The sequence below is a fragment of the Vanessa atalanta genome, chromosome 13, assembly GCF_905147765.1.
Source record: "Vanessa atalanta chromosome 13, ilVanAtal1.2, whole genome shotgun sequence".
Taxonomy (NCBI): Eukaryota; Metazoa; Arthropoda; class Insecta; order Lepidoptera; family Nymphalidae; genus Vanessa; species Vanessa atalanta.
Window position 1 is genome coordinate 8,675,754 of NC_061883.1, and position 12,738 is coordinate 8,688,491.

Here is a 12,738-nt window from a genome sequence, read left to right on the forward strand (position 1 = left end):
TGAGACTGAAATAGGTATGAGAGGTGTACAGTTATCTGGAGGTCAAAAGCAAAGAGTAGCAATAGCAAGGGCTCTCGTACGACATCCCTGCATACTCCTTCTTGATGAGGCGACGAGTGCACTTGACAATGAAAGTCAAAAGGTAAATTTACAATACAATAAATACTAAAATAAGTAAGTATCTATTCTCTATATGCACCGTGCAGTTGAAGCTTTTATCAAAGATGAGACAGGCTGTAGTTACACTGGCTCACTCGCCCTTCAAACCGGAAAAGCACAATATGAACAATTATGCTGCTTACACAGACGAAACACAAAATATACCTAAATGTTTGTTTTTAATTTAGATAATCACGTAATATTATATATTAGTACGTTTCTTGTATGGGACGTCTTTTGTATAGCTCCTCCCAATTCCTTCACGCATGTCTGCCTTATTCTAGTCTAAGTCAAAGTATTCCAACTGCTTAAGTGATGTCAATTCGCCATCTAACCTTTGTTTGAATGTTGATATCTATTTCTTATCAGTATGTAGGAACACAGATCTGCATGATAATAAACAATTTTTATAACCGAATAGATTTAGTACATGATATATTTTATTTGTTACAGTTAGTACAAGCGGCTCTGGACAGTGCTTCAGTAGACCGTACATGTGTACTCATAGCGCATCGCCTAACCGCAGTGCGAGACGCCCACAAAATATGTGTGCTCCACGATGGGCGCGTTGCAGAGCTCGGGACGCATGAGCAGCTCATTCAACTCAGAGGATTATACTCTAACCTCGTCATGAAGGGACTTTAAACAAAAAGATACAATTTTTTTCTATTATATTTAAGTGTTATATGCTTATTTTGTAGTAAATTATAAAACAAAATGATTTCGGCAGAGGTCTTAATATCTATAAAATAATATTATGATTTTGAATAAAGTAGAATTATTTATATTCTGTGATTTCTTGGTTGTCGTTTTATCGATAAAATTTTTTTTTTTCTTATGTCTTAAATGGTAATCATTTTAGACGTAAAACTCGTAAGAATCATTTTAGTGTCAATCCAGCGCTGTACGTAGGTGTACATATTATTATGTGTTCGTAATGACCGGTTGACATTAGTCCAGTCTAGTAATAATCAAAATAATTCAGTCCACTGCTGAACTGGAATATTTCGTTTACATTATTCCAGTCATTCCCATTTTTGGATCATATTATTAATGGTATCCCATAGAACTCGACCGCTGGATGTAGTCCAGCGGTCTAGTTCAGAGATCAGACGCTGCTGCTTTCATTGAAATTAGAACATAACACAACACAACACAACGTTTCCACGATATTTTTCTTCGCCGCCCAAGACGAGTTTTATTATACACTTTGCACAGACGCTCAGTCGACACAAGACTCAAGCAATAATGTAAGTATGTTGTAATTAAGGCATTTCATTACATTGTAATTTTTAGTAATAATTATCAAAAAAAACTTAAATGTTAATTTACATATTTTTTTTTTATTTTGTTCATATTTTCTGTCCATAGACATTGGCACATATACATTGTCATATATCGTAAGAAATTTTAATCATTCCTTGCTCTACCAATGCACCACTGGGAAATGAGATTGCTACTTAGCGATATAATGATGATACCCCACTAACTAACCTACCCAGGCGGGCTTGCACTGAGCCCAATCACCAAGTGGGGTTCATTCAAAAAGGTTTAAAAACTATTACAATTATTAGAAATAAACATGCAAAGCATCTTTGTTTTGGTTTTTAATCCTTTTCGCTCCTAAGCTGCATATACAGGGTTAGTGGTCGTATTCCTGTTAGGAGGTGATAGGGGTGATTATTTGCGATAATTTTAACCCCATATGCATGATGCAAAAGTTAACCATTTTTGAGTTATAACGTTTTTTAGATTTTTTCAAAATATGTCAAAATGGTATTTAAAAAAAAATCTATTAAAATCTATTTTTTTTCTAAAAACGAATAATCACTAGTGTAGTCAAAGTCAAAGTTAAAAATCTTTATTCAATATAGAAGTGTTTACACTTGCTTATTGAATGTCAAAAATCTACCACCGGTTCGGAATTTAGCACCTCGGACCTGAGAAGAACCGGCGAAAGAAACTCAGCGGGATATATTTTTTATTTTTTTTAACCATTTTCCATGTAGGTACAATGATAAGTATATTTTAGTTATTTGAAACAGCCTGGAGGCGATCATTTCATTCCCAAGGTGTGCAGTCAACTAAAAAGTCATTAGTGTTGTAATATCCTTTAGCACACAAACGCTCTTTAACGACTCTTTTGAATTTTATAATTGAATAATTTTGAACGTTTTCTGGGATCCTGTTGTAAAAACGTATACATTGCCCCAAAATAGAGTAACTAACCCTGTCAAAGTCAAAGTCAAAGTCAAAAATCTTTATTCAATATAGAAGTGTTTGCACTTGCTTATTGATTGTCAAAAATCTACCACCGGTTCGGAATTTAGCACCTCGGACCTGAGAAGAACCGGCGAAAGAAACTCAGCGGGATATATTTTTTTTTCATTTTTCATTTTCATCCTGTGTAATCGGGTACTTGGAGTAACAAGTTTTTTCTTGTTCCTAGTGTTAATAGAATGTATGTCACAATTTCTGGGAAAATCATTTATGTTTTTGCGTACATACATAACATTATCAAAAACAAATTGAGACGCGACAGTCATTATTTTAATTTCTTTAAATTTACCTCTTAACGAATCTTTTGCGGTACAAAAATAGTATTAATGTCAGCTGCATTACCCCAGAGTAGGATGCCATACGACATTATACTATGGAAATAACTGAAGTACACGAGGCGAGCCGTATCCACATCAGTCAAAAGTCTAATTTTTTTTACCGCATAGGCTGCAGAGCTGAGTCTATTCGTCAATTTATTTATATGGGGGCCCCATTGGAGCTTTTTTTAGCTTAGTCTATTGTCATACCAAGGAACTCTGTTGATTCTAAAACATCTAATGCTTCCCCGTTTAAACGTACACTCGTTTTGACACATCTTACATTGGGAGTAGTGAATTTAATACATTTAGTCTTTTTACTATTTAACATTAAATTATTAACACTAAACCAATTTACTATTTCAGAGAGAGTATTGTTCACATCGTCATATATTGAAAGACGACTTTTTATTTTAAAAATTAAAGAAGTATCATCAGCAAACAATACTATCTCGAGTTTATCACCTAGGAGATGTGGCAGGTCATTTATATAAACAAGGAAGAGAAATGGTCCAAGAATTGATCCTTGAGGGACCCCCACAGTAACTGAAGACCCGGGAGATCTCTTTCCATTTACATCAACCCTCTGAATGCGATTGCTCAGATACGAAATCAGAAGACTGAGGGCAGTGTCCCTAATTCCATAATGACGTAGCTTCCTGACCAAAGTTTCGTGTTGCACACAATCAAAGGCCTTAGATAAATCACAAAATATCCCTAAGGCATCCTGTGACTCCTCCCAGGCCTTGTAAATATTTTTAACAAGCTAAACACCAGCGTCATTTGTCGAGCGACCCCTTGTAAATCCGATTTCAGTAGTTCGGGATGGCAAAATAAAATTATGTTGTACCGTGATGTTTCAATCTCTCTCTATATTTTTACAATGCCCCAATCATCCAATTGTTTGCCTTATGACAGTTCAATCACTTTTAAAATAAGAAATAGTGTTACATGCCAGTTTTAAATGTTATAAAATAATATCAACTAAAGTTGTACAAATTATTGATCAATTAATTACAATAATAATTGTAATAATAATAATGTGACATTATTAATGATATTATTAATTATGATATCCTATGACGTAGCACCGTATTGGAGGCTAGGGCTAGTCTCGTAACACTAGTTATATGTCAATATTAAAACATTAATTATCGGTCCAAATTTAAAAATGCGAGACGGAAAAAGATATTTTTTTTTTTTATTGACAACATCATATTGCATACAACTTTTTACCATCTCTGCACAGGGATTGGCCCATACTGCAAAGGAGAAAACTAATCTTTTAAGCGCTCTTCGCGTCCAAATCAACTCTGGATGTCCAGTCCAGTTCGTAAGGTAAGGTAAGGTTCGTTTCGTACTTCTTTTCTTGGATATTCATAATGCGAGTGGTCCCGATGGCATCCCTCCAATCATGCTACGGACATGTGCTCCCGCGTTGACACTGGTTTTAACGCGTCTTTCAGGCAATCCTACGCATTCGTCGTCCCAAACTCCCGGAAGGAGGCTTTGTTGCATCCGATTCCTAAAAATTATATTATTATAGGCCTATAGCCATCACCTCCTTCATCTCCAAGATAATAGATATCCACATATATTGACTTAAAATTCGTCAATTCTGGTTTTCCACAAGGCTGCGTACTATCTTCTACTCTGTTTCTTCTGTATATCAATAACTTGTTATAGATTAGCAACATTCACTGTTATGCAGACGACAGTTCTATAAAGTACCCGTCACGAGAAGCTTTAAATTATGTAAACAAACATCTTTTACTAAGTAAACATTTTATACTACGAGATAATAATAAATTGACCATATTCAATCGACATAAAATATAGACGGGTTATATGAAAGCTACAACCTATTTAATTTAGTCGGATCATATTTTAACGACGCAAAGCGCTATCGTTTGTGTTTTTTGGTACCGGAACGCGTCCGTCGCAGGGATTGTGAACTCCTGAACACTTGTTTACAAAATTTATAGCTTCTCATGACGGTTACTTTTTTCGAGGAGCTCTTAGACTGTCAGTAATGCCAACCTAACGCGCAGCCTCTTTGATAGATGTCAGAGTAAAATAATTGTGAACGGACTGTACGTGACGGACAAATACCTACTATTTGTGTTAAACGAAGGATATTATTTTTAATAAGAAACAATTTAATTAATAAATATTCGATATATTATCATTTTTATTCACAAATATATTTCTTTCATTGAGGACTTAAATAAGTATAATATACAAATCGAAATTAAAAATAGCTGCATACTGTAATATTGAAAATAATACAATTCTAAAAAAAATTGTCATTGTAAGTAAATGTAATTTGTCAAGAAATGACATTCGCTTTGTTTTTTTGTGACACATGACGTCAAATATTGTCAAGGATATTTTTCAATATTTATTGGGTTGCGGTTTAGAATTCGGGACTCAGGTGCAGGAAGGGGGATAGAAGCTAGGGAAGGAAGGTATGGGTATTCTCCCTATCCTCTAATACCATTCCCATCATGCGAATTTGCTCCGTTCCCGAGATATTGGCAAAAACTAATCTTAAAATTGTAACCTTAAAATCAGACTTCATCAACAACTCTAGTAGGTCTATTTAACCCCCCCCCCCCCCCCTATAACTACCCCTAAAAACACACCTATTTAAAAAAAACTTATATACAAAGACTATGTTATTTTCAATTTAAGGTGAGCTGTTCATTAAGAATGCAGATCTACAATTAATGTGTCTACCATTTTGTTCAAATAGACTGAATATTTCTTTGTTAGTCAGGTATCTCAGAAATGATTTAAAGAAAAATATTAAGGAACTCCTTTTGAATCACTGTTCTTCTGTACTGGCAAATCCCTTTGACATTATAAATTTCTTATCCGACACAAAAATATTTCATGAGATCTGTTTCATATATATGATGATCATCTATATAGTGATAACTCCCAAGATCATTCCCTATATTTTTCAGTAGCAAAATAAAACATACAAATTAAATTAGGGAATACTGATTGAAATTATTAATTCAGTATCTACTAAATAGAAATACTCGAGTAAATCCCTTTTTTATTTTTGCCATCTTCAGATATTTTTAATAAAAGCAAATGGTGTTATTTTTTACTTTTTCTTTTTAATAATGTTATTGATTACTGATAAAATAAAAAGAATATTATCCATTACAAACTTTATTTCATGTATGTATCCATGCAACATACAATTTTCATTTCATTTTAATGCTGCTCCATACCTGTATGTGCAAAGCAAAATATTAGTTAAAAATATATATTTGTGTATATAGACATATGTGTTTTTTACAGAAGTACTTTCAGATAAAGTTTAACTTGTATTCATAATTGATGAATATATATTTTAGTTGTTGGATTGTTCGATACATATTTGAAATACATGTATCTATCTCTCCCTCTACATATTAATGTATGATATTTGAATTTAACATTTCATACATAATTAGCATTTCTCTTTTAATTGGTTCATTTTTTATAATAAAAATATTGCTTGTTATTATTAAAAGTAAAAAAATATATATATCTGAAAATCATATTGAATAAGTCTTCGTTTTATTATAAGTCTCCGTTTTATTATAAGTCTCCGTTTTATTATAATATAAGCATCGTAATATCAAAGAATATTACCTAAGGTGTTGGTGCAGTCATAGCTACAGCTGTCAATTTTGAGATGATGCTGCCAGCTGCAAGGTTTCCGTAATAAGACTGCGCAGCTGCTGCCATGCTGCCTCCAGTAATTCCTGCGCTTCCGAAACCTAACCAAGGTGCGACCCAAGCAGCGCCCAGGCCTCCCGTGCCGTAGATAACGACACCACCAACTGCATTAACAGCTAACGCCGTGAGAAGCCCCATTTTCCTAAAACAATTGTAATATTGTAGAAATGATAATTTTTTGTGAAAAGTAACCTTTGTGCTGTTCCCGACTATAATGAATTTGTCATATTTCATTTAGATCCATTGATGAGTAATAAACGTCAGACTTAAACATTTATATTATTAGATACTAAGAAAGTAAGATGGTTTCGTCCTTTTAGTATTATTAGATAATTACATAGTGTAACAAAAGTATGTATAAATTGTATGTCCCAATATTCAACTAAGTATAAATGAACAAATAGGTAGGCTATTTTAAGGCTACCTTAAAAAAAGGTTTAATTTTCATAAATCATCTAGAAAGTAATGTTTTGTTTTGAAATGTTTATCTAAATTTCCTACGGAAAATACCTTCACATACATATATATAATATTAGTTCTAAAAAACAATTACGTACTTCTGATTATTTGAAAATCCCAACGCACTCGAAGTATAACAGCTCACCGGGTAAAATCCTTTTTAGTCTTTAACGTTATATTAACACTAGTCCGACAAAACAATGCGAAATATGGATATTGGATGCTTCGCGAGTGAAACGTCGTATTTATAGGTTCCGACTGAAGGGTGGGGATTGAGGGAGGAGTATGTATAGATTAATGAGTAATAACGCATTACGCCGGCAGCGCAGTCTCAACTCTCAGTACAACTTCAGTCTGGTAAAAAATTGGGGGATTTACAAGTTTCAATTGGTTAGGGTTGCCAAGTTATACATTTATAGTACTATTTTTTTAATATGTAAGGCTAGTGTACATTGTAATAAATATGCAATTCAGATTATTTATTGATTTTAGTTGTCAATTTTTCCCTGTGTTGACGCGATACTAACCTTATTAAATTGTGTTAATATTATTATATTAGATATATTATATTGAGTTAATATTAGATAATACACGTTTGTTAAATTAAGCCAACAAGTATTAAACACCTATAATTTTGTCAATAAAAAACCAAAAATAAGAATTTTTACATTTTAATTTCAATAAAGCATAAAAGTCACCTGTTCACTTTAAAATTGACCTTATCATATTGTGTGGTGTGTACATAGTTTCAGTCACTGTAATTTCGTAATTAAACTGCATGAAACGAAACTCTTTCAGTGGAAATTTTGGAGGCCCAATCTTATCGAGCTATACTTGGGGATTCCCAAAGTCCCATCTGCATAAACTAAATACACAACCTTATCAGAATCGATTCCCAGGATTTACAATTACATCGTTCGAAAAATAATATATATATGTATTTTTATCTCGTAGAAATTTTGTCGAAGTTTTTGAGCTCCTTTCAAACCTGTCCTAATGTCCTAGTATCATAATTTCCAGTGTACTCACTAGTATTCATTGATAGGTCTGTAGAAATCGTAAGTATCGCCATTTTTGAGAAATAGAAATACAGTATTCTGAATTTTTTACTTATGTTTGACTAAAAGATATTGTAATTTCAGTAGTTCGGGATGGCAAAATAAAATTATGTTGTACAAGGATGTTTCAATATATCTATATTTTTACAATGCCTTACAATCATCCAATTGTTTTCCTTATGACAGCTCAATCACTTTTAACAAAGAGTATGTGACTTTTAAAATAAGAAATAGTGTTACATGCCAGTATTAAATGGTATTCCATATGTTGGAATATACAAAAATTCAAGCCTCTATACATAATAGATTTCTCTTTCATTATATTATTCAATCTTTCACTCATTCACATTCGCTCACCACTCATTTCAATCAACGAACAGCTTTACTTGATTATTTAATATTCATTATTAAAAACATTGTCAAACAGTGCAGACGTGTCTTATTATACCTACCCCATTTCCCTTCAGGTTATGGGCCCAGGTCATGTTTAAAGTTGTTTAAATAATTAAAATTAATAGTAAAAGTGTTACTCAAAATGGATTCGCGAAGTAAAAGAAATATACAACAATTTAACGGTGATCGCTATAGTACTTGGAAGTTTCGTATAAGGTCACTACTAGAAGAAATGCAGTTATTGCCTGTTATTGACGAAGAACCACCACCAATACCAGATAATGAGTGGATTAAGAAGAATATGCTAGCAAAAGGTACGATTGTAGATTACTTGGGTGACACATTTTTAAGCTTTGCAAGAGGTTCTTCTACTGCAAAATCCATAATGGCCGAACTAGACAAAGTATATGAGCGGAGGAGCTTAGCGACTCAATTGGTTTTACGTAAACAGTTACTTAATATGAAACTACAGCCAGATGTGACACTATTCGAACATTTTAACAATTTCGATAATATCATTACTGAATTAATATCGGCTGGTGCAAAATTGGATGAGATGGATAAAATATCACATTTACTTTTAACTCTACCCACATCATACGATGGTGTTATAACGGCACTGGAAACACTTGGAGAGGAACAATTGCATCTATCTTTTGTAAAAACTCGTCTTCTAGATCACGAAGTCAAACTAAAGAATACCACGACGACAGAACTCAAAGTTTTACATACATCAACGAATAAATTCAAATCGCAGAACAAAATTGGATTCGATAAAAGGAAATCATATAATTATTATAAAAAGAAGTCATACACCGGAAATTCATCATATAAAATTTCAAAATTATATTGTGATTATTGTGGACGACGAAATCATATGAAGAAGGATTGTCGATTTTTCAAAAAGTTACAACAAAATGGAGGTAGTAGCGGCAGTAAAACAGCAGCTGCGAGCGCTTTGCAAATCAGAAACGATAACGAGGACAGTTTCGCATTTATGTTTTCAACGTGTAAGTTGTCAAATTCTTATAAATATCATATTAATAATATTGTTTTCATTTTAGATTCGGGTGCAACTGACCACGTTGTAAATAGTAAGGAATTATTTTCTTCCTACTCAGAGTTCACAATACCGATTAAAATTGGTATAGCTAAGAACAATGAAAGCATTCAAGCGTTTGGTAAAGGTACAATAAATGTCACTACTAATTTAGGTTTTCAAGGGGCGATTAATAATGTATTATATGCGCCGGACGTGCCATGTAATTTAATATCTGTATATCGTATTCAACAAGGAGGTATGGTTGTTATATTTAAAAATAACAGTGTTTATATTAACAATAGTATCAAGTGTTTAGTATCGAGTGTTATCAGTAATAATTTATTTAAATTAGTTTTTCAAGTGCATACGCGATCTCAACATAATTTAAATTTGTCTCAAACTTCTACATCTTACGAACTATGGCATAAGCGTCTAGGTCACTTAAACAAAAATAAATTTAACATTCTAAAAAACTTAATTGATGATAGTTACCTAATTAATGATATTATGCCTAATGATACATTATGTGAGTCTTGCATACTTGGTAAACAGTCGCGGTTGCCCTTTGCAAAATCAAAAGATAAATCAGTCAGAAATAGGCCACTTTTTATAGTTCATTCCGATATTTGTGGTCCTATTACACCACCTACATTTGATGATAAAAATTATTTTATTACTTTTATTGACGATTTTACTCATTATACAGTAACGTATTTGATGCATTCTAAATCTGAAGCATATAAATGTATGAAAGACTACGTAACAAAATGTGAAAATTTATTTAATTCTAAAGTTGTTAATTTATATTGCGATAATGGCCGAGAGTACCTTTCAAACGAATTCAAAGAATTTTGTGTTGACAAAGGGATAATGTATCATTTAACGGTTCCTTACACCCCACAACAAAATGGTGTATCAGAAAGAATGAATCGTACATTAACCGAAATGGCTCGAACATTGGTTACAAGTGCGAAATTAAATAAAATATTTTGGGGTGAAGCTGTTTTAACAGCTACTTATTTAATTAACATACTACCCACTAAAACTCTGATAAATAAAACACCATACGAAATGTGGCATGGTAAAAGGCCGAAAATAAATCATTTAAAAATGTTTGGATCTACTGCATACGTTCATAACAAAGCTAGAAAAACTAAATTTGATGAGAAATCTTTCAAGTCAATATTGATCGGTTACGATGCAAACGGTTATAGATTATTCAATATCGAAAATAATCAAGTTTTTATAGCTCGCGATGTTATTTTTGACGAGTTAAACTTTGAAAAATCACGCCCTACACGTAGCAGTAGTGACAACATTGAAACCCTTTCAAAATTTAGTAAGCCCGAAATTGATTCGGCAAAGCTAAAAATAGATCAACAACAAGATTCTTTTAATGACAATTCGTTGGACGGTTCATCGAATACCACTAATTTAAGACGTAGCGAAAGAATTCGAGAATTACCCCCAAAGAATTATAAGCAAATGCACGATCCTGATTTATTTTTATCTCTTTTTAATGATACGCAATCTTTACCTACATCATATAAGAATATTTTCGATAGGCACGATTCTGATAAGTGGTTGAACGCTATACACGATGAAATTGAGTCGCTTCGAAGCAACCAAACGTGGACATTAGTTATTAGACCGAAAAATGTTAATATTATAAGTTGCAAGTGGGTATTTAAAATTAAAAATAATGAATTTGGTGAACCTACACGTTATAAAGCTCGGTTGGTTGCTCGAGGTTTCACTCAAGAGTATTTACAAGACTATCACGAAACGTTCGCACCAGTGGCTCGGATAACTACTTTTAGATTTATATTAGCACTGGCAAATCAGTTTGATTTACATTTACACCACATGGACGTTAAAACCGCGTTTCTAAATGGTATATTGAAAGAAAATATTTATATGGAAGTACCGGAAGGTATTTTAGCAAGTAATAACCAGGTTTGTAAATTGAATAAAACATTATATGGCCTAAAGCAGTCGTCCAGGTGTTGGTATGCACGGTTCGATCTCATTCTCAAGGAAATGGGTTTTAAGAACTCTGAATTAGATCCTTGTCTGTACATATTAGATAAAAATTGTATAGATAAAAACGTGTATATAGTTCTGTACGTTGATGATTTAATTATTACTACTAAAAATAGTAATTTATTACAAGCGTTTAAAAACAGTTTAATGCAAAAATTTCAAATGACTGATTTGAAGGACTTAAAACTATTTCTTGGTATTAGAATTCAAAGAACAACTAATACAATTTCTTTAGATCAAACAACATATTTGCAAAATGTTCTAAATAAATTTTCTATGAAAGATTGTAATCCATCGAATTCACCTTTTCCTTCTAAAATCAATTTTGTAGCTTTAAATTCAGACACTCACTATGATGCACCTTGTAAAAATGTTATAGGATGCCTTATGTATGCAATGCTTTGCACAAGGCCAGATATTTGTGCTTGTATTAATATATTAAGTAGATATCAATCTAAAAATAACGAAGAGTTGTGGAAATATTTAAAACATCTCTTACGATACATTAAAGGTACAATTAATTTAAAATTGGTTTATAAAAAATCTGAATATAAAGAGATAATAAGTGGGTATGCAGATTCCGACTGGGGAGGTGACGAGAACGACAGAAAAAGTACAACTGGCTATTTGTTTAAGGCCTTTAATAATTGTACAATTTCGTGGACCACACGAAAACAAAATACTGTCGCCGTCTCTTCAACGGAAGCTGAATACATGGCTCTCTTTGAGGCTGTGAGAGAAGCAGTCTGGATAAGGTCATTGTTAAATAGTATTTCTATACAAATAACAGAGCCTATTGTAATATTTGAAGACAATAATAGTTGTATATGTATTGCCAATAACCCCACAAATCACAAAAAATCTAAGCACATAGATATAAAATATCATTTTATTAGGGAACAAATCGCTAATCAAATAATAAAGCTAGAACCTATTTCCACAGGAAATCAACTAGCTGACATGTTCACAAAAGCGATACCCTCCAAGAGATTTATAGAATTAAGAAAGAATTTAAATTTGTTTTGAAAAATAATTCATGTTTTGTGTTAATCAAGTAAATGAAGGAATGAGTTTATTTACTAAATAAAACTATGGTTTATGTAACTAAATAGTTAGTATTTTATTTGTAAAAATGAGTAATGAAAGAAATTATGTTATGGTATTGTTATATTATATTAACTTGTATTTTTGAGGGGGACTGTTGGAATATACAAAAATTCAAGCCTCTATACATAATAGATTTCTCTTT

The 12,738-nt window shown here is 32.4% G+C and overlaps 1 protein-coding gene across 1 annotated transcript; it reads left to right on the forward strand.

Moving 5' to 3' along the window:
* Positions 1-16: 16 nt before the first annotated feature.
* Positions 17-804, forward strand: LOC125068360 (ABC transporter B family member 27-like). Its single transcript, XM_047677460.1, has 2 exons — positions 17-142; positions 613-804. The coding sequence occupies exons 1-2, from the start codon at positions 17-19 to the stop codon at positions 802-804; spliced, it is 318 nt and encodes a 105-aa protein (XP_047533416.1).
* The last annotated feature ends 11,934 nt before the right edge of the window (positions 805-12,738 follow it).